Source organism: Archocentrus centrarchus, chromosome 18 (assembly GCF_007364275.1).
Source record: "Archocentrus centrarchus isolate MPI-CPG fArcCen1 chromosome 18, fArcCen1, whole genome shotgun sequence".
Taxonomy (NCBI): Eukaryota; Metazoa; Chordata; class Actinopteri; order Cichliformes; family Cichlidae; genus Archocentrus; species Archocentrus centrarchus.
In genome coordinates, this window is record NC_044363.1 from 14,771,026 (window position 1) to 14,789,643 (window position 18,618).

The 18,618-nt window shown below is 39.1% G+C and overlaps 1 protein-coding gene across 1 annotated transcript in view; it reads left to right on the forward strand.

Moving 5' to 3' along the window:
- The window catches only part of htr2cl1 (5-hydroxytryptamine (serotonin) receptor 2C, G protein-coupled-like 1), a 47,546-nt gene that overhangs the window by 15,337 nt on the left and 13,591 nt on the right, over positions 1–18,618 (forward strand). The window contains exon 2 of the mRNA XM_030753993.1: positions 9,907–10,107. Coding sequence (XP_030609853.1) covers positions 9,907–10,107 — 201 coding nt within the window. The remainder of the gene's footprint in view (positions 1–9,906; positions 10,108–18,618) is intronic.

Consider the following 18,618-nt stretch of genomic DNA (forward strand, 5'->3'; position numbering starts at 1 on the left):
AGATGAGTGAAGCCTAAGGGGCTGAGTGAAGTCCCTGCTTTAATGAACTGGAAAGAGGACCAGCATATGCAAACAGACAGGGACTCTAATATAAGATACATATATATATATATATATGTATATATATATATATATATATATATATATATATATATATATATATATATATATATATATATATATATATATATATATATATATATATATATATATATATATATATATATATATACATATTATGGAATGCCGTTTAGGAAATATTATATATATATATTAAAATGAGAGTCTGAATATATTGAATGAAACTTGAATATATTGAATGAAAGTCTGAATATATGGAATGAAACTTGAATATATTTAATGAACTCTGAATATATTGAATGAAAGTCTGAATATATGGAATGAAACTTGAATATATTGAATGAAAGTCTGAATATATGGAATGAAACTTGAATATATTTAATGAACTCTGAATATATTGAATGAAAGTCTGAATATATTGAATGAAAGTCTGAATATATGGAATGAAACTTGAATATATAGAATGAACTCTGAATATATTGAATGAAAGTCTGAATATATTGAATGAAAGTCTGAATATATTGAATGAAAGCTGTGGTCACGGAAGCGCCATCTAGTGTTTTCGTTACGTAAAGCGCATAATATCGCTACAAGAAGCGGCACTATGAGTCAATCTGCAGTTCATCTTCACTGTTTCATCGTGGAAGACCAAATGCAGCGAACCTCTCAGATCAGACAGCTCCTGCATGCAAGCTAACATTACGCAGAACATGCACAGGCACCCTCCACAACAACAGGCGCCGTCTAGAATCTGAGATGTGGATGTGGAAGGCATGTTCTGCTTATTGTTAGCTTGATAAGCAGGAGCTGTCTGACCTGAGAGATTCACTGAATAAAACTCTTCATCAGTAGTATGATTAAGAACACTGCTGCTAGCATTATGTTGGCCAGTTCATGCATTTGACGGGGTGTTAATTAGCTACTCATTATTTAGGATTTCTGCCACTAAATTCCCTGCAGATTGACTATTTCTTGTAGCGACATAATGTGCTTTACGTAACGAAAACACTAGATGGCGCAAGAGCTTCCGTGACGTCAGTTTTCATTCAATATATTCAGACTTTCATTCAATATATTCAGACTTTCATTCAATATATTCAAGTTTCGTTCAATATATTCAGACTTTCATTATATATAATCTGAGTTCATTCAATATATTCAGAGTTCATTCTATATATTCAGACTTTCATTCAATATATTCAGAGTTCATTAAATATATTCAAGTTTCATTCCATATATTTAGACTTTCATTCAATATATTCAAGTTTCATTCAATATATTCAAGTTTCATTCAATATATTCAGACTCTCATTTTAATATATATATATAATATTTCCTAAACGGCATTCCATAATATATATATATATATATATATATATATATATATATATATATATGTACACATATACAGTCTAATTAGATATATTTTTTGAGAGCATGCTGCCACTAAAATATGCATACGAGAACACCATGACGGTTTCTTGGTACAATTACACACTGAGCATTTGTCAAATAATTGTATTAAAATGCTCCAAAAGAAATAATTACCATGACTAGAGTTGTCATGAAGGAAAAAAGTAGCTGAAGAGACCAAAATTATTAATTGTACCCAACTAGAAATGTGCTTTTTTCTGGTGCAAAGTTGGACAGTTTATAGGGGTTGACTTGCTTTTGGAGCCAGCCTCAAGTGGCCGCTTTAAGAGCTGAAGTCTTTGAGCTCTGGCATTCAACACTTGGTCATACACCTTCATGGAAATTATAAGTCCTATGTTACCATCGGTCTGGCTGATGCATTTGATGCCAGCGTTTCATCAAGCTAGCGTAGGAGGTGGTCTCCAAATAGACAAACACATAACCTCACATTGTCGTCTGTTGTGTGTAAATGGATAAAGGTCGATTTGAAGAATGTATGGCAGGGAGCAGAGTATACTAGGAAATACCTTTTTTTTTTAAAAAATGAAGGTATACACTGTGATCATACATGTAAGGCGGAAGCTAAAGGTCACTTGCAGTTTCAAGGAGTCCTGTTGCCTGAAATCTAAAGTGGCTTGATTGATGTCACTAGCTCAGGTGGTAGCACATTAGACCCTTAATCTCAGGGTTGTGGGTTCAAGCCCCATATTGGGTGTATCTTTTAAGATGAAACTAAATGTAATTACTATAAAATGTTTGTTGTTGGGGAAGCACAGGACTTCCAGTCTTAAGTGTAGAAGTGTTCTTGAGTAAAAGACAGAGCCCTGGTGGATCCAGCAAGATGAGCACTGTAGAGTAGATTAAAAAGTCCTTTGAGAGGTCATTAATACCAGAAAAATGAATTAGCTGAGATCTAGGAAAAGCTGGGAATTTACTGATGGAGAAAGCCTGAAATTCATCCAGGTATCCAACTGTAAATTTGCTTTGACCTGGTAAAGATGGATATTTTACAAGTAAACACTTGGCAACAATGAGAAACAATGAGAAAAAAAACTTCCTTTTAACAGAAAGAAACCTCTGGCAGAACCAGGCTCAGGGAGGGGCAGTCATCTGCTGTGACTGGGGTGAGGGGAGGGAGACAAGACAAACAATGAAGAGAGCTAGAGATTAATAATATCCAATGATTAAATGCAGAGTGGTGTATAAACACATTGTGAGCAAAAATAAGTGAGTGAAGAAGAAACAGTACATCATTGGAAGCCCCCAGCAGCTTAGGCCTATTGCATCATAACTAAGGGATGGTTCAGGGTCACCTGATCCAGCCCTAACTACAAGCTTGATCGAAAAGGAAAGTTTTAAGCTTAAGCTTAATGTCTGTCTCCCGAATCCAAACTGGGAGCTGGTTCCACAGAAGAGGGGCCTGAAAGCTGAAGGCTCTGCCTCCCATTCTGCTCTTAAGTATCCTAGGAACCACAAGTAAGCCAGCAGTCTGAGAGCGAAGTGCTCTATTGGGGTGATATGGTACTATGAGGTCTTTAAGGTAAGATGGGGCCTGATTATTCAAAACCTTGTATGTGAGAAGAAGAATTTTAAATTCTATTCTAGATTTAACAGGGAGCCAATGAAGAGAAGCCAATATGGGAGAAATCTGCTCTCTCTTTCTAGTTCCTGTCAGTACTCTAGCTGCAGCATTTTGGATCAGCTGAAGGCTTTTCAGGGAGCTTTTAGCACAGCCTGATAATAATGAATTATAGCCCAATAGTCAAGCCTAAAATAAATGCATGAATTAGCTTTTCAGCATCGCTCTGAGACAGGATTTTGAGATATTGCACAAATGCAAGAAAGCAGTCCTACATATTTGTTGCAATGTGCAATTAAGGTTATATCCTGGTCAAAAACTACTCCAAGATTCTTCACAGTGTTACTGGAGGCCAAGGTAATGCCATCCAGAGTAAGTATCTGGTTAGACACCATGTTTCTAAGATTTGTGGGGCCGAGTACAAGAACTTCAGTTTTATCTGAATTTGGAAGCAGGAAATTAGAGGTCATCCAGGTCTTTATGTCTTTAAGATATTCCTGCAGTTTATCTAAATGGTATCATCTGGCTTTGTGGATAGATAAAGTACCAAAGATCATCCCCGGCAAGCCCAGTCCTTTTGCCAGCTCAGCTCAGCTTTAACCACACGTTTTGTAGTCTTAAAGGAGTTTATATTCAGGTACAAATTGAGAACTTGTATTTACTGGCTTGTTGTGGAAGCTGTTCCACAGACCTTCCAGTCTGCATGAACAACCTTCCTTTGGTACTGAACCCTGATGCATCCATCAGGTTTTGTGTGGATTATAAAAACTATACATCCTAGGACTTATGAATATAACAACAAAAGAAATGCGAATTCAGGTGCAGTTAAGAATAAAGGGCTTGAATGTAAAAATCTTTTAACTTAGTTTAGGCCAGAAGCACTAAAACAGCTGATACTTTTCTTTATGGGAGGAAAATTCTAAAAACAACAAAACATCAGATTTTTGCTGGATTATGACTTACGCCTCTGTTTTTTTCTGATGACAGGTAAGGACAGTTTCTGGAAAATTTGTTCTGTTTTGCAGATGGTATCTAAATTCTATTCTGCTTTTCAACAATTTGTTCATGTTTTCCCTTCGTCCACATTGCGATCTTATAAAGTGAGGGAGATATGGTAACATCAAGTGAATGTAATTCAGATTCATTTGGCTTCTTTCCTTCCTCGGGTCTCTGTTTGCTCTGTGATAAATCACACAGTAGAAGTGATAATATAGCACTGATAATACATGAAGTGAGAAAACTGTTCATTTTTTGCAGGTTTGACAAAAAGAAAAACAATATATCTCACTTCAAGTTTTACCACCAAATGTAAAATAAATACACAAAATGATGAATTATTAATGCACAGGGGGGCAGAATGGCTAAGTAAGGACGGAAATGAGAAGGAACAAAGGCAACAGAAAGGGAGATGAGATCTTGGGAATAAATTAAGGCAGGAGGAGATTACACAGAGGAAAATACAGCCAAAAAGTATATGACATTCAAGGTCAACTCAATCAGTGTTCACTGTAGGCTGTTCCTCTGCACAGAGCCCAAACTGGAAGCACAGATTCATGAAGAAGGCATGTAAAAAAAAAAAAAAACATTTTTCACTGACAGAGAATTGACTTGATACATCAAAGTCTGACAGAAGACCAGCATATATACAAACAGAGGGGACTACTGTATGATATACAGATATATACGGTCTATCTGGGGATATTTTAAGGGCTTGTTGCTAAACAATATGAGAACAGCATGATGGTTTTGGTTGTACAATGTGTACAGCAACCCATACTGTTTATGAGTGCTTGCGCAATCAAGGTGAGTAGTGTGCGCTAGAGTGGGAAAATATCATTCAAAGGCTATACAAAGACATGCACATATGCTTGGTAGCGCATGAGATTCTTAATCTCAAGGTTGTGAGTTCAAGCCCCGTGTTGGGCAAAGATCTTTAAAGTGGGAGTTAATAACTCTTTATATAGTTCTTTGTTGTCAAGCTCAACAAAAAAGACAGCAGTCCACTGTTCTTGAGCAAGAGACCAACAAGATGTGTGCAGCATCTTATAAACTACTGTATGACTGTAGATTAAAAAGTGCTTTTGGTGGTTATTAACACCACCAAAGTCATCACCATTTGCTAAGGCCCATAAGCTTGAAAATCTAAGGCTTACTTGGATCAATCATTCATTTATATAACTGTAAACATGTTTTGTTTTGTTTTTCCTATTCAAAGTTGGGCATTTTAACATAGGAATCTGTAGGGATTTATTCTTTTTGAGTCAATCTCAATTGGCCACTTGAGGAACTGCAGTTTTTGATTTCATTTTTCAGCTCTAAAGTTTTAAGACAAATTAAGACATACAGCAATTAACACATTCGCTTGGCAAGCGAAAGGTTGCTGGTTTGATTCCAGGCGGAGACATAAATCCCCCTTAGGGTTGCGTCAGGAAGGGCATCCTATGTAAGACTCTGCCAAATCAAACATGCAGTGCTGCTCATGCTGGTGACCCCTAGTGGCAAAGGAGCAGTCGAAAGTAGCTTTCTTTCTTTCACTGTGTATAGATGTGCAATTTCCAGGATTCCGATTGCATGAAATCTGATAAAGTGGCAGCAAAACCAGCTATCTCAGTTGGTAGAGCATGAATTCTTAATCTCAGGGTTTTACTGATGGGTTTTGAGCCCCACGTTGGGGGCAGCTGTTTTAGCACTTAAAGGGAGAAATACTTCTTTATTTTTGGAAATCAGTGTTACCTCAAGCTAAAGTGGGCAAACACAAATCCCTCCTTGACTAACATCTGACCATTTTCTACATTATGCAAAGCCTGACAAAATGCATGATGATTCAAAAGTGCAGTTTAATTATAAGATATTTTTGCACATGGCAGTTCAGTTATTTTCACTTAATCTATTTAGAAGAAAGTAACTCACCCGGTAGCCAGCTGAGTAACACCTTGTGCGTTTGTGTGTGTCATGCACTGCCCCCCAAAAAAGTGTTTGACCTCTGAAACATTATGCAAGCTGCCTCCCACTCAGCATGCACACAAACAAGTGTGTGATTCATTCCACATGCATCACATACATGCTGCTTGTCCTACAAATCAGAGATGAAATTAAGTAACCAGATTACACGTTTGCAGGTTTGGCCGCAGTTCTTGTCCTCTGTTCATATAAATAGCTGCAGGCATAGAGAGACACTGATAGACAGACTTTGCAGGATATGCCCTCTTTAGGAAGCTGAAACAGCCGGAGATAAAACACAGAATCAGTGATGGATATATTACATTTCACTTTGTGTTTATCTTGCACAGAACACCTTTTGAGTGAAACAGATCACTTAAAATCAAAGGAACTGTTTTCCCAGACGATTACCTTTACTGATTTTTGACATAATATAGTCCCCTGAAATTTGGAAGCACTGACATGAATTTCAGTTAGAAGGCTATTCACAGGGAAGTGACAGAAAAAATATGACCTAGAGTGACTGAAAAAGACAATAAATAAATACAATAATGGAGCATTCGTGCCTCAAGCAGTTAGTGTAACTGTAGTAGATGTTTTCCTTGTTTCATTTCTTCAAACATGTTTTTTTGTTTTTTTTTCCCAATAGTACCTTTGAGTCAGAGAGTGCCAGAGTAACATTTTAGCCAGTTTAAGCAGTGTGTAACCTTTTGATTTAATTATGTGTCCACTGGTCTGTGCTGACTCCCTCTTGTATTTTTGTAACTGCTGTATCCCATGGGGTGGGGGGTACATAGGCCCAACGCTGAGATGCCAGAGAGTGATTTTATTCCCCCTCGACCCAAACTGCTCACCCTTCAAAGCATTGAGGCGAGACTGACTAGCTACCAGCTCTACAGGGTATCACACTGGCACTAGATTTGACCTTTGATCTCCATGTGGAGGGAGCGATAAAACAAGAAATTTACCCTACGGGGTGTTACAGCATCACTGAAAGACAAAAAAAAAGGCTGAGCATTTTTAGCTTCACAAACTATGCAGGTCTTCATCTGATCCTGGCATCTGTTTCCTGCTGCGAGGTAAACTGAGCTCACTGTGGTCAGGAATGCTTCTCTTTTATCTTTGTTTGACTTTTAATGTTTCGTTTCACACGGGGGGAATGCCCAGCACAAGCCTATGGACTCTTGGTCATTGGCTTGCTTCAAAGCATCACACTGAGGTTAATGAGAGAAGACTAAATGTGTGTCCTTTATACATACAGTCACCTATGCAGTCCTATAAAAAACTAAGCACACGCAAAGATGCAGTAACTTGTAAATAACTTCAATAGCTTGAAGTAATTGTGTGACTCAAGAGCCTGAAAAAAAGGCGACTTGACTTTTTGAAGATGTTTCACCTCTTATCTTCAATTTTAAAACCAAACATGGAGAATCCCAGGTATTCAACCCCTAATAGGGGATGTCCCCTTTGGAGGTGGTCATTGACCCACTATATACCATGTGCATCATCACATGAGCCAAGTTGTGAAAAAAGGCGTGGGTCATTACCATCAGGGGTTTTAGGTGAAACCACTGTGAGACCTTGCCCCACCCTATTAAGTGATCTATTCAGGTCACATGATAGCCTCTTTTCTTTCAAACCACCTGTCTTCTTGGTCCAAAATGTGAACATTGGCATCCTCAAAAGAGTGTCCTTTCTCCTTTAGGTGCAAAAATACAGCTGAGTCCTAACCTGCCCAGGGGGCTCTTCTATGTTGTGCCATGTATTTGTGGAGTGGCTGTTTGGTTTCTTCAGTGTAGAGGTCCAAGCACTCCTCACTGCACGACAAGACAGGACAAGACTCAACTGTAGGATGCCAATGTTTGGTTTAAAAGAGGAGTAAAAGAAGTCAGCTATGTCCACTGTGAATGACCACCATTGAAAAGAGGTGGTGGATTACATCACCAGCTGTCAGCTACATACACCTTCCCAGGTGCCTCATCCCCCACTCACACTTTACTTCAGTTGACTTCAGTCCTGTCACGTCTTTTTTTCAAGCTTTTGAGACTATCATGCCCTGCGTGACTGAGAATCTACACAGACATTGTCCACGTGACTTTAATATTTTCTCACATCGTTATGGAGCAATTTTGGTCTACTCTTTTTTACAATGTTGCTTCAATTCATTCTGGTTTGGGGGCATTTGTTTATGCACTACTCTCTTAAGATCCCTCCACAGCATTTTTATCAGGTTGAGGTCTGGTTTTTGACTGGACCATTGCAACACCTTGATTCTTTTTCTGTTGTATATTTGCTGCTGTGCTTTGGATAACTATCCTGCTGCATGACCAATTTTAGTCAAGCTTTAACTGTTTGACTCTAGAATACTTTGGTATACAGAGGAGTTCATGGTCGACTCAATGACTTACAAGGTGCCCAGGTCCTGTGGCTGCAGAACAAGTCCAAATCATCACCCTCCACCACTGTGCTTGACAGTTGGTATGAGGTGTTTGTGCTGATACACTGTGTTTGGTTTCTACCCAAACATGTCGCTGTGCATTATGGACAAACAACTCCACCTTGATCTCATCTGTCCAACAGACATTGCTACAGAAGTATTGTTCAGATGCAACTTTGCAAACCTAAGCCATGCTGCCATGTTCTTCTTAGAAAGAAGTGGCTTCCTTTTGGTAACCCTTACAAAGCCAGTCTCGTTCAGTCTTTTTCTAATTGTACTATTGTGAATTTTAATATTTTACATGCTGAGGCCTGTAGAACCCTAGATGTAGGGCTTATGATTTTTGCATCTAAGTGTAAGTTTAAGTAGTACAGTTAGGAGTGCATGAGGCTCCTAATCTCAGGATTGTGGGTTCAAGGCCCCCTTTGAGTACAGCTGTTTGATCTGGCCTTGGTAATTTCCTACAATGACTGCTTTTACAGAGGTGCTCACACTTGCTCATGATTGGTTAATCAAGTGTATTTGATTAGTAGCACCTGGCTGCTATTTATCTCTTTATTCCTCTGGAAGCAGTAAGGATGTACTTACTCTTTCTGACATAAATGCATGCAGTTAGTACTTACAACCTGCAGAATAAATTACTACAGGCCCACTTCCCTGTGTTATGTTGTCATGGGCCTACAGTATGAGGTTTTCATTGCCAACTTAAATTTTGTCTGAGTTGCTAAACACATAAAATAAATCTTTCATATATCTGAATAAGTTGTGGGTTTGTGTAGGCACGTGCCCTGAATGTTCTTAGCAAAGTCTTTAATTCAGTAAATCTCAAGCTATACAGTTACTACAAACCCCTAGCTTATGTCACAAAAACACATATAACTGTTCAGACATAGTAAACAATTTTGCTTTTAATTTTCACACACCAGTTTGCAGTAATTGGCCTGCACAGAAATATGAAAATAATACTTACATAAAACATTATCTCAGCCTGAACTTTACATTCCTAGTGGGATCATTGGTATGCAAACTAATCATCTACTCTTAACCTCTATTTTCCAGCCATTAAATTAGCCATCTAAACAACTCTACCTAAGCCTAATCATAATTATTACAGTAAACCATAGAAATGCTTTAATTAAAATATTGCATTCATCTGATTTCTCATGGGAACTTGGAGCTGCATGTGAAGCGCATTCTTACTTTGATGTACTCTAATTAATTAAAGTTTAGTCAACCTCTCCATGCCGAATGTTAAGTCTTCATAGTCTGCTAACCTTGATGGCATTCACTCAGCCAGACTTTTCGAACCAACTGAACATAATGAAATTATTGCTTTCAAAGTCAAAACCAGCAACCGCAGTGCGGGAAAAACAGTAGGCAGATTACTATAAGTTACATCAGCTGGGCGTAACCTGGTGGCATAGTCATTTTTCATGTTCTCTCTCAATTCTTCCAGACTACGCCTGGCCTCTTCCCAGCGCTCTGTGTCCGATCTGGATCTACTTGGACGTGCTGTTCTCCACTGCCTCCATCATGCACCTGTGCGCCATCTCCCTGGACCGATATGTTGCCATCCGCAACCCCATAGAGCATAGTCGCTTCAACTCCAGAACCAAAGCCATGATGAAGATCGCTGCAGTGTGGACCATATCTATAGGTCAGCATTTACATTTTAATACATAAAGATAGACTTGGTGCTTATTTCACATACAGTGTTAGTTTGCAGAATCCCAATTGAAAATATTTCAGTTCTAGTCAAAAGTCTCAGGATGGCATAATTATGCATAATTGTGCAGTTTATTTTCATAAAGTCAAGAGGTGGAGGAGTCTTGACTCCTTGATTGCCACAAATGCTCCCAATTTCACTCACCAAAACTGTTGTACAGACTTTTTAGACGAGCTGTGTAAAATTACCCATAGAGCAAGCCATATTATTTGCTAAATTATCACATTAAAAACGCTCCACAAGGCACCAACATCACAAACATGGTCAGATTTAATAAAATGAATTAGCTGAAGTGAAGCATAGCAGAGCTCCTGGCTTAGCACAGACAGTGTAAAAGGTGAATGTAGCTACCATGATGTCACCTACTGGTTTCATGAAGTCTCATTTTGAAGCTTTGAAAATTGGTGTTTTTACTGCCGCCATCTTGGTTTGGACCAGAATGTCTGTGAAACTGCTTGCTCATTGGCTAATGCCTTGTAAATCACAAGTCGTTAGTTTGCGTACCACTTCCTTTTTGAAACATAGCATGGCCAAGATTTACAAAAAAGACTTTTTTTGTTTTTTTTTTTGTATTAATTATGACGCAAAATGAGTGACGGAGCTTATGAACGCAACAGGAAAGTGTTTACAGAGGTCAGGACAGAAAGCTGTTTTCCCAGCTTTGAGTATAAGCTCTTTGAGGTCTCAGTTAGAGTAGAAAAGCCCAGTATAAGAACTAGCCCATTTACCACGTCATTTTTTTCAGGCTAAAAAAAACAATACCCAACTAAATATACGGGACAGAGCAACTTTTATGAACTGTGATTTAAATGTACTCCCACAGGGCATGCCCTGCTTTTTTGACGGCTCATTACAAAGCACTTAAAGGAGCTACGTCTCTGACTGATCCCACCGTGCCCGAAATTCGTGAAGAAAATTGTGCTACTACAGATTTTGAAGTGTTCCATTAGGTCTCCGGGCCTTTGCAAAAATATGTTGTCGCTATACTGTTGCGTTCTGCAGCCAAAAAAAAAAAAAAAGAACCAAAACAAAGCAAACAAAAAAAAAAATTTAAAAAAACATTTTCTACTTTTGCATTGGAGTCAATTCTCTCTCTTTCACTTAATTCAGTGAACCGTCCCTCTCATATTTACACATCTATGTATCACCATCCATCCACTTCCGCTTGCCCTGTTCAGGGTCACAGGGGGGCTGGAGCCTATCCCAGCTGACACAGGGTACACCCTGTACAGGTCGCCAGCCTGTTGCAGGGCCAACACAGAAGGACAAACAACCATCCACACCTATGGACAATTTAGAGTGGGCAATTAACCTAACCCCAGTAAGTGCATGTTTTTGGACTGTGGGAGGAAACCAGAGTACCCAGAGAAAACCCACGCAGAGACGGGGAGAACATGCAAACTCCACACACAGAGAGAGAGAGAGGCCAAGGTGGAATCAAACCCAGGCCTTCCAGATGGTATTCTAAATGTGAGGCAGCAGTGCTAACCACCGCGCCACCGTGCTCTACGTATCACATGGTGAAGAAAATACACTGCCACTTTGTCGTTTTGTGGTCAGTTCTAAGGCTGGATTTTTGTACAGTGCTCCTGTTAATTTACCATCCCCTACAGGCACACATGGAGAGTTTCCAGACTGATGACTGTGGTTAAATTTAATGACTTTTCAGAATCCCTTTGCAGTCTTGCCAAAGGTCCTCTTAGTGCACCTCCTGACTTTATGAAACAGTGGGAACCCTCTCAGTTTGTTGACACTCTAAGCGTCTGGCTGTGTACTGTTACACCCCAGAGGTGATCGCAGCGCTTATTCATTTTTAATAGTAGCTAGGACAATAATATGCAAATCAATTAATTTTTTAATACAGTATGTTTTACCACAAGGATTTTAAAGAAAATTAGTAAACCTGCCCTGCAGCTTTGCTTCAGCAAAATCAGTAATCTAATACAGTCTTATGATTTCTTTTGGGCTTTTTTGTTTATAATTTAAAGTGACAGTTCACCCTAAAAAAACAAATTTGCATGATGTTTCCTCTTGCCTGTTATGATATTGATCCATCTACATAAATAGGTGTAGAAATGATTCACTTGCCAAACTGCACATTTACCATGTAGATCAGGAAAATAATACACCTCAGCAGCAATTTCTCTTTCAAGAAATCATGGCCCAGTTTCATATAGGAACCATTTCCTCTCTGCTGGACTGTACCTGCCAACCAAAAGAAGGGTGCAGCTGGTAAACATTACAGGTGTTTCAGTCTTGTCATGCGGTCACAAACACAAGCCCCTCATCACACGTAGATGCACGCTTTCTTCTCGACCCACTGTGTTCTACCATTTTGTAAAAGTCACTGGCATGTCAAAATGATGTACAAAGTGTTGTCATCTGTGTCATGACAAAACAAGTTTAGGCAACAGTAAGTTTCGTCTCACTCCCAACTTCAAACACATTGGCTAAGGCCTCAGTCATACAGGGCTAGAAACCAGTCAGTGAGTCCCTTGGAACCACAGGTAGCGGGTTGAAGACACAGGTGTACAATCGTGTCAGTTTTTACCACAATTTTAATGATATATCAGTACAGAAGCTTCAGGATTCACAAATTATACAAAGAAAGATGTTGCAACAGTTTGAAAAGATGAGACATTCTGTGTGTGTGTGTGTGTGTGGGGGGGGGGGGGGGGGGGGGGGGGGGCACTGCAGTTTTTCTGTTTCCAGCTTTGGTTTTGTCTGAGTTACAACATCTATCGTTCAGGAGAATACTGCAGCAAGTCCCTAAACGCTGGTATAAATGGTACAGAGCTGTGGCGACATCACTGTCAGCATGCAAAGCAACCGGTGTGGTGGGTATAATGGAGCCTTTAGTTGTCTTCTAGGTTCTTTCAGGCCTTTTGGTGTTGCTGAGCTGACCGGTGCACATTATTGATTTGTCCTCTTCTAAAGCTTTTGCTATCTCTCTGATAGCAAAAGCTTTTAATTATTTAATTATTATTTAATTATTTAGCCTCATGATGGCCTATTTTCCTTGCTTCAACATCCCTTTGGCCTTTATATTGAGAGTTTAGTGAACAGATACCAAAATACAAATTCAACGCTTGGAATCAACTCCACAGCTTGTATTTGTTTAGTTTGTCATAGAAAATAATGAGGAATCAGGCCTCATCTGGCCATGAAACTGCTGGTCAGCCCAATTGCTTCTGAGCATCTGAAAATGCTCAGAAGCAATTGGGCTGGCTGTAATTCTTGATGCACTTGATGCAACACTTTTGTGAAAAACCTCGAATTAAAGCTGAAAGTCATGTAGTCACGTTTCGCTCCTTTTCTTCCCTTGTTAGAGCATTATTTTCAGCCGCTTAATAGCTTGAAGAATTTAGTTTATCAAGTGTGCTCATTTGTGTCTGTTTCTGTCTGTGTGTGTGTGTGTGTGTGTGTGTGAGAGAGAGAGAGAGAGAGAGAGAGAGAGAGAGAGAGAGAGAGAGAGAGAGCTGTACAGGGAAAGTGTGACCTCCCTCTGAGGAAAGTGATGGGGGATCAAATGACTTTTAAAACTTTTCCCTCAGCCCTCCACCGGTCTGTCTGACCTCCGGCTCCTGCTGATGCTGTTTTGTGCTCTTTAACACCCAGGAGGGCTTTCAAGTCTTGACACACACATACAACTGTGAAAGTGTGTATCATTACTGTACGTCCTCTGACCTCTGAGTGAATGCAGCGCTATCCAAAGTCTTTGCATTAGTGAATAAACCCTCCTGGGGATTGATTGTTGCTGCATTTAAAGTCACAGTGTCACAGAATAAAATGCAAATGCTGTAATTGTTTCCTGTGTGGGATTTAATATGTGTGCACCTTAAAGTTACATTAAGATTCAACTGAATGAAAAAGTGTATTTAATGAAGGGCAAAGGTTTGATATGTTTTGGTTGGCTGAGATTAAATGTTGGGTCATGTCCCAATAATTAAACATTTAATTAAAGATTAAGGATGTTATAAGAGATTAGCCGCAGCTAGCCTCATGTTGACACTTGACAAATAACTTTGTTTTTTAAGTGGTTAAGGCAGATCAGTGTGTCAAGCTATGTGCCCACAGTCAAAAAATCCCAAAAAATAAAGACACAAACTCTAATAATTCCAGGACTTATCTTAGTTATCTGCTGTTCTTTCTTCTTGTCACATACTGATACAAAAAACTTCTAATTGCCAAGTCAAAGAAAAAAGTGGATCAAACATTAAAGTTTTATGCATTGCCTCTCTTCACTTTCTTTACTCTTTTATGCACTTTTGTGTAGAAAAAAATCTACTCCTAACCAAAGACGATTGCTTTAATAGTTTCCTGTGAAATACATTTTTCCAGCTGTTAAAAAGTTGTTTTGCAGAGAAGGGATTACTTCCTGAAAGTTTCAATGACAGACTGAGTTGACTGATGACTCCAGATAGCAGGTTGGATTTTAGTTTTCAGTACATTCTCACTCTGCACTCATTCGCATCTGGCTTTAAATCAGAGCAAATTGCTGTTTTCCTGTTGGCATTTCCTTGACCCCCCAAGAGGTTCTGCACCATCTCAGCTGTGATTGAGGTCTGAGAGGGCTTACAGGGATCAATGCTAAAGGATTAACAACGAAGGATCCAACAGAAGATGTTCTGCCTCTTGCTGACATTTTACTTTCTAGCTTTCATCTCTCCTCTGGCTCTTTTCCCTCTGTCCATTAGAACTAATGTGTCTCCTCTCAAGTAGTCAGTCTGGACACAAGAGTTTCCTCATTTGTGACAAATTTAAAATGCAGATTAGGGGACATGCACAAATTACCTCAGTCTGTTTTGGTCCAAACTGACAGCTGTTACATATTTAGATGCACTTGTACTTTTCAGAAGTTCTGGGTTAATTTCTATAAACTGATATCAGCATATGAATATAAAGCATCTGTTCTCTGTTTGTAGTCTTAAATTTAATGGCCTATCATATTAAAGCAGGTTTTGGCTGCATGCTGTCTGAATGGTGACCAAAAGATAGAATACATTTACTAAAATGCAATCATATTCTAGTGAAAATTTAGATTTTTATTAACTTTTTTGGGTTTACCTACATTCATAAACAGTTTCCATATCCAGTGAGTTTCCAAATTGCATCTGCGTGACCAGAGTGGGCTTTTTACTTCTGCCAAGGAGGTTATGCTTTTGGTAGCATGTGTGTATGTGTGTTATTCTGTCTGTAAATACGATAGCTCAAAAGGTTTTAAGTGAGTTCTGATAAAAGGGGTGCAGGGGTGTAGTAGTGTTAACAATCCATTAAAATTTGACTTACATCCACCAAGGTCTTCGAGGTCAGCTTTATGATTTATTGGTCAAAAATGGACAAAAAGCCTTATAACTTAGAAACTGTGATTCTTACATGTGTGGTGTCAACATATTGTCAACATATAAAAAGCACCATATAAAGATTTAAACTATCATGTCACATTTGACATCTGACCTCACCTTCAAGGTCAATAGATTGATCTGAAGGTCCAAGTGGATATGCTAATTAGAACTATTTAAAACTATGTTTCTTAGTGTCATTGTTTGTAGTGACAACGTATAGGCATATAGGGAATGATTTATGGGGATTCTAAATGTCACGTCACTTGGGACCTATGACCTCTTCTTCAAGGTCAAATAGGTCAAACTTTCATAAAATGTATTTTGTCTTTAAAACTGTGCTTAAAATTGGCCTCACATTTGACTCTAGAATACTTTGGTATACAGAGGAGTTCGTGGTCGACTCAGTGACAACAAAGTGCCCAGGTCCTGTTGCTGCAAAACAAGCCCAAATCATCACCCCTCCACCTCCGTGCTTGACAGTTGGTATGGGGTGTTTGTGCTGATATGCTGTGTGTGACATTCACTAAACATGGTGCTGTGCATTACAAACATCTCCACTTTTGTCTCATCTATCCAAAAGAAATTGTTCCAGAAGTCTTGTGGGTTGTTCAGATACAACTTTATAAATCTAGGCCATGCTGCCATGGGGTTTTTTTTTCTGTTTCTTTGAACAAAACAGCATGATACTTTTAATCTTGAGGTCATGGGTTCAAGGCCCATGTTGGGCAGAGCAGGTCAAAGACAGGATTTACTAAGAAAAATTGTACTCAGGTGAAAAATGGTTGGGGTGTCTACTCCTGGGGACAACTGTGGAATTAACACAGACTTGGGAACTGCCAAATTTTGTTTATTTATTTATATATATATAGATATATGTATAGAAGTGCTGACAATCAGTTAATCAAATGCATTTGATTAGTAGTTTCTGGTGGCTACTTGCACTTTTAATTCATATGGAAGCAGTAAGGGTGTATTTGGTTTAAGGGCTGCACAGAGTCCTGTGAAAACCTTCTTTTTCACGTAAAAAGTACTTAGTTTTTCCTGACTGGGAAACCAAGTGAACATTCTTGGTACTACAGGCCCATTTCTGTGTTATGCTCACATCGAGAAGTGCTAATATAAAACTTCAGAAGCTTTGTTTATCAAGTCCCAAGTCAATGCTTTATGAAGTAAAATCTGTATAAGGTCAAATTTCAGAGGCGGAGGTTGGCTTTTGCTGCCATGATTGACATGACAAAAATTAAATTGTCCTGACAGCTGGCAGAGCAAGCAGAGAGAAAACCAAGTTTAATGAAGGATTTTTTTTTTTTTAAAGCAAAAAAAAAGCATAAATTTATATATAGCTCTACTTCAGAATCCACATGGCTTTAAGAAGGTGAAATGAATTAATGAGCTGTCTCACAGCTTTGTATTTAGATTCACCTGATTGCTCCCTCTAAATGAGAAAAACACCAGATGGAGGCAATTGTTTATTCTCCTTGTGTGATGCATTTTAAAACTTACATTTACTCTCTTGGTCTGAAGCATATCACCATGTTCTGCAGACATCTTTATTAGCTTGAGAGCATCTGTCAGCAAACTTTTGTAAAACTGCCTTAAAACAAAACCCTGAATGTTATATTTCAGTTCTCCACTGACCGTCTCTGAGCATAGTGAGTATTTCATTTTGATTGTTACCTTTAAAACGCAATAACTGCAGGGTCTTGGTACATATACCTGAACAAAATGTCTTATTCTTGGGTTAAAGCAGAACAACAAAACACTTTTGGTGCAAAAGATTATTTCTTATAAGGTGCACATCTTCTGAGTTGATTTTTTTGCTTCCAGCCCACATAAGACATTCCTTGTTTTCCTGTTGGCCTTTCATTTATCCCCCTGTAACGTAAGTTGTATGTTTCCTGTACCTACAGTATTAATCCTGATGGACTGAAACAACTTCCAAGTCAAACAGTGTGTGTGGTTCTTAAACCAGAGAGACGGGCAGCAGGGCTCTTATGTTACAGAGAACTTTGTAGATATTTTAGTATTTGTAAAGTTCATCAACAGTATTTTAGTCAGTGGTTTTGCACAGAGAAAGCAGTAATAAGCATGCTCTGCTGTTTTCTTGGCACTTCTCAAGTTTTAACTACAGATGTAATCTTTTTTTTTTTTTTATAGTCAGATTAAAACTTTAAAGTGAGGAACCTAACAGTTGCCCCTTTAACAAGTTCCTAATGATATTATTCCTTTGATCTCAAGAAACCCTCCCAGAGAACAGGGTTTTGTGGATGTGGCCAGCTATTAATTTTAGCTAAAACATGTGCTGGTGCAATGTCCCATATGGTCAAGCAGTTAGGATTCCTGATTTTCACCCAGGTGGCCTGCATTCAACTCCTGGTATGGGAATGTTGTAAGTGAGCTTGGACACTAAGGAAGGATATCAATTGGCTGGAAAGGATGTACAGCAGGTTAGGGTAATTGAGGATAAAGACTGAAATATACTAATCAGCGAAGAGCATGTATTGAGTGTCCTCACATTTACAGCGTATCCGGGCTCTGTTCAACCGTTTGGCAGATGCCAATCTCACAATCAGCCTCGCCAAATGTGAGTTTGCTAAGGCGACCGTGACGTACCTGGGGAGGGTGGTTGGACAAGGCACAATTCAGTGTGGGACAAGGTGAAAGCTGTGGAACAGTATCCTACGCCTACCACGAAAAAGGAGCTGATGCGTTTTTTGGGGTTGGTAGGATGCTACAGGAGTTTCTGCAGGAACTTAACTGATTTGCTGAAAGGAAAAGTCACCTTTGTTTGGTCTCCTGCCTGTCAACAAGCTTTTGCAAGTGTGAAAACATTGTTGTGTAGTGCTCCAGTGTTGGCAGCCCCGAACTCTTCGACCTTTCTCACTTCAGGTGGATGCTAGCCATGTGGGGGCAGCGGCTGTCCTTCAGCAAGCCGACTCTTACTAGTTAAATTATTCAACCATTGAAAAAGAAGCATTGGCGCTGTTATGGGTCCTAAGGTATTTTGACATTTATGTGATACTCTGGTGTGGCCCCTGTGGTGGTCTACACAGATCATAATCTTTTGACATTTCTTAACTCTCTGAAATGTCCAAAG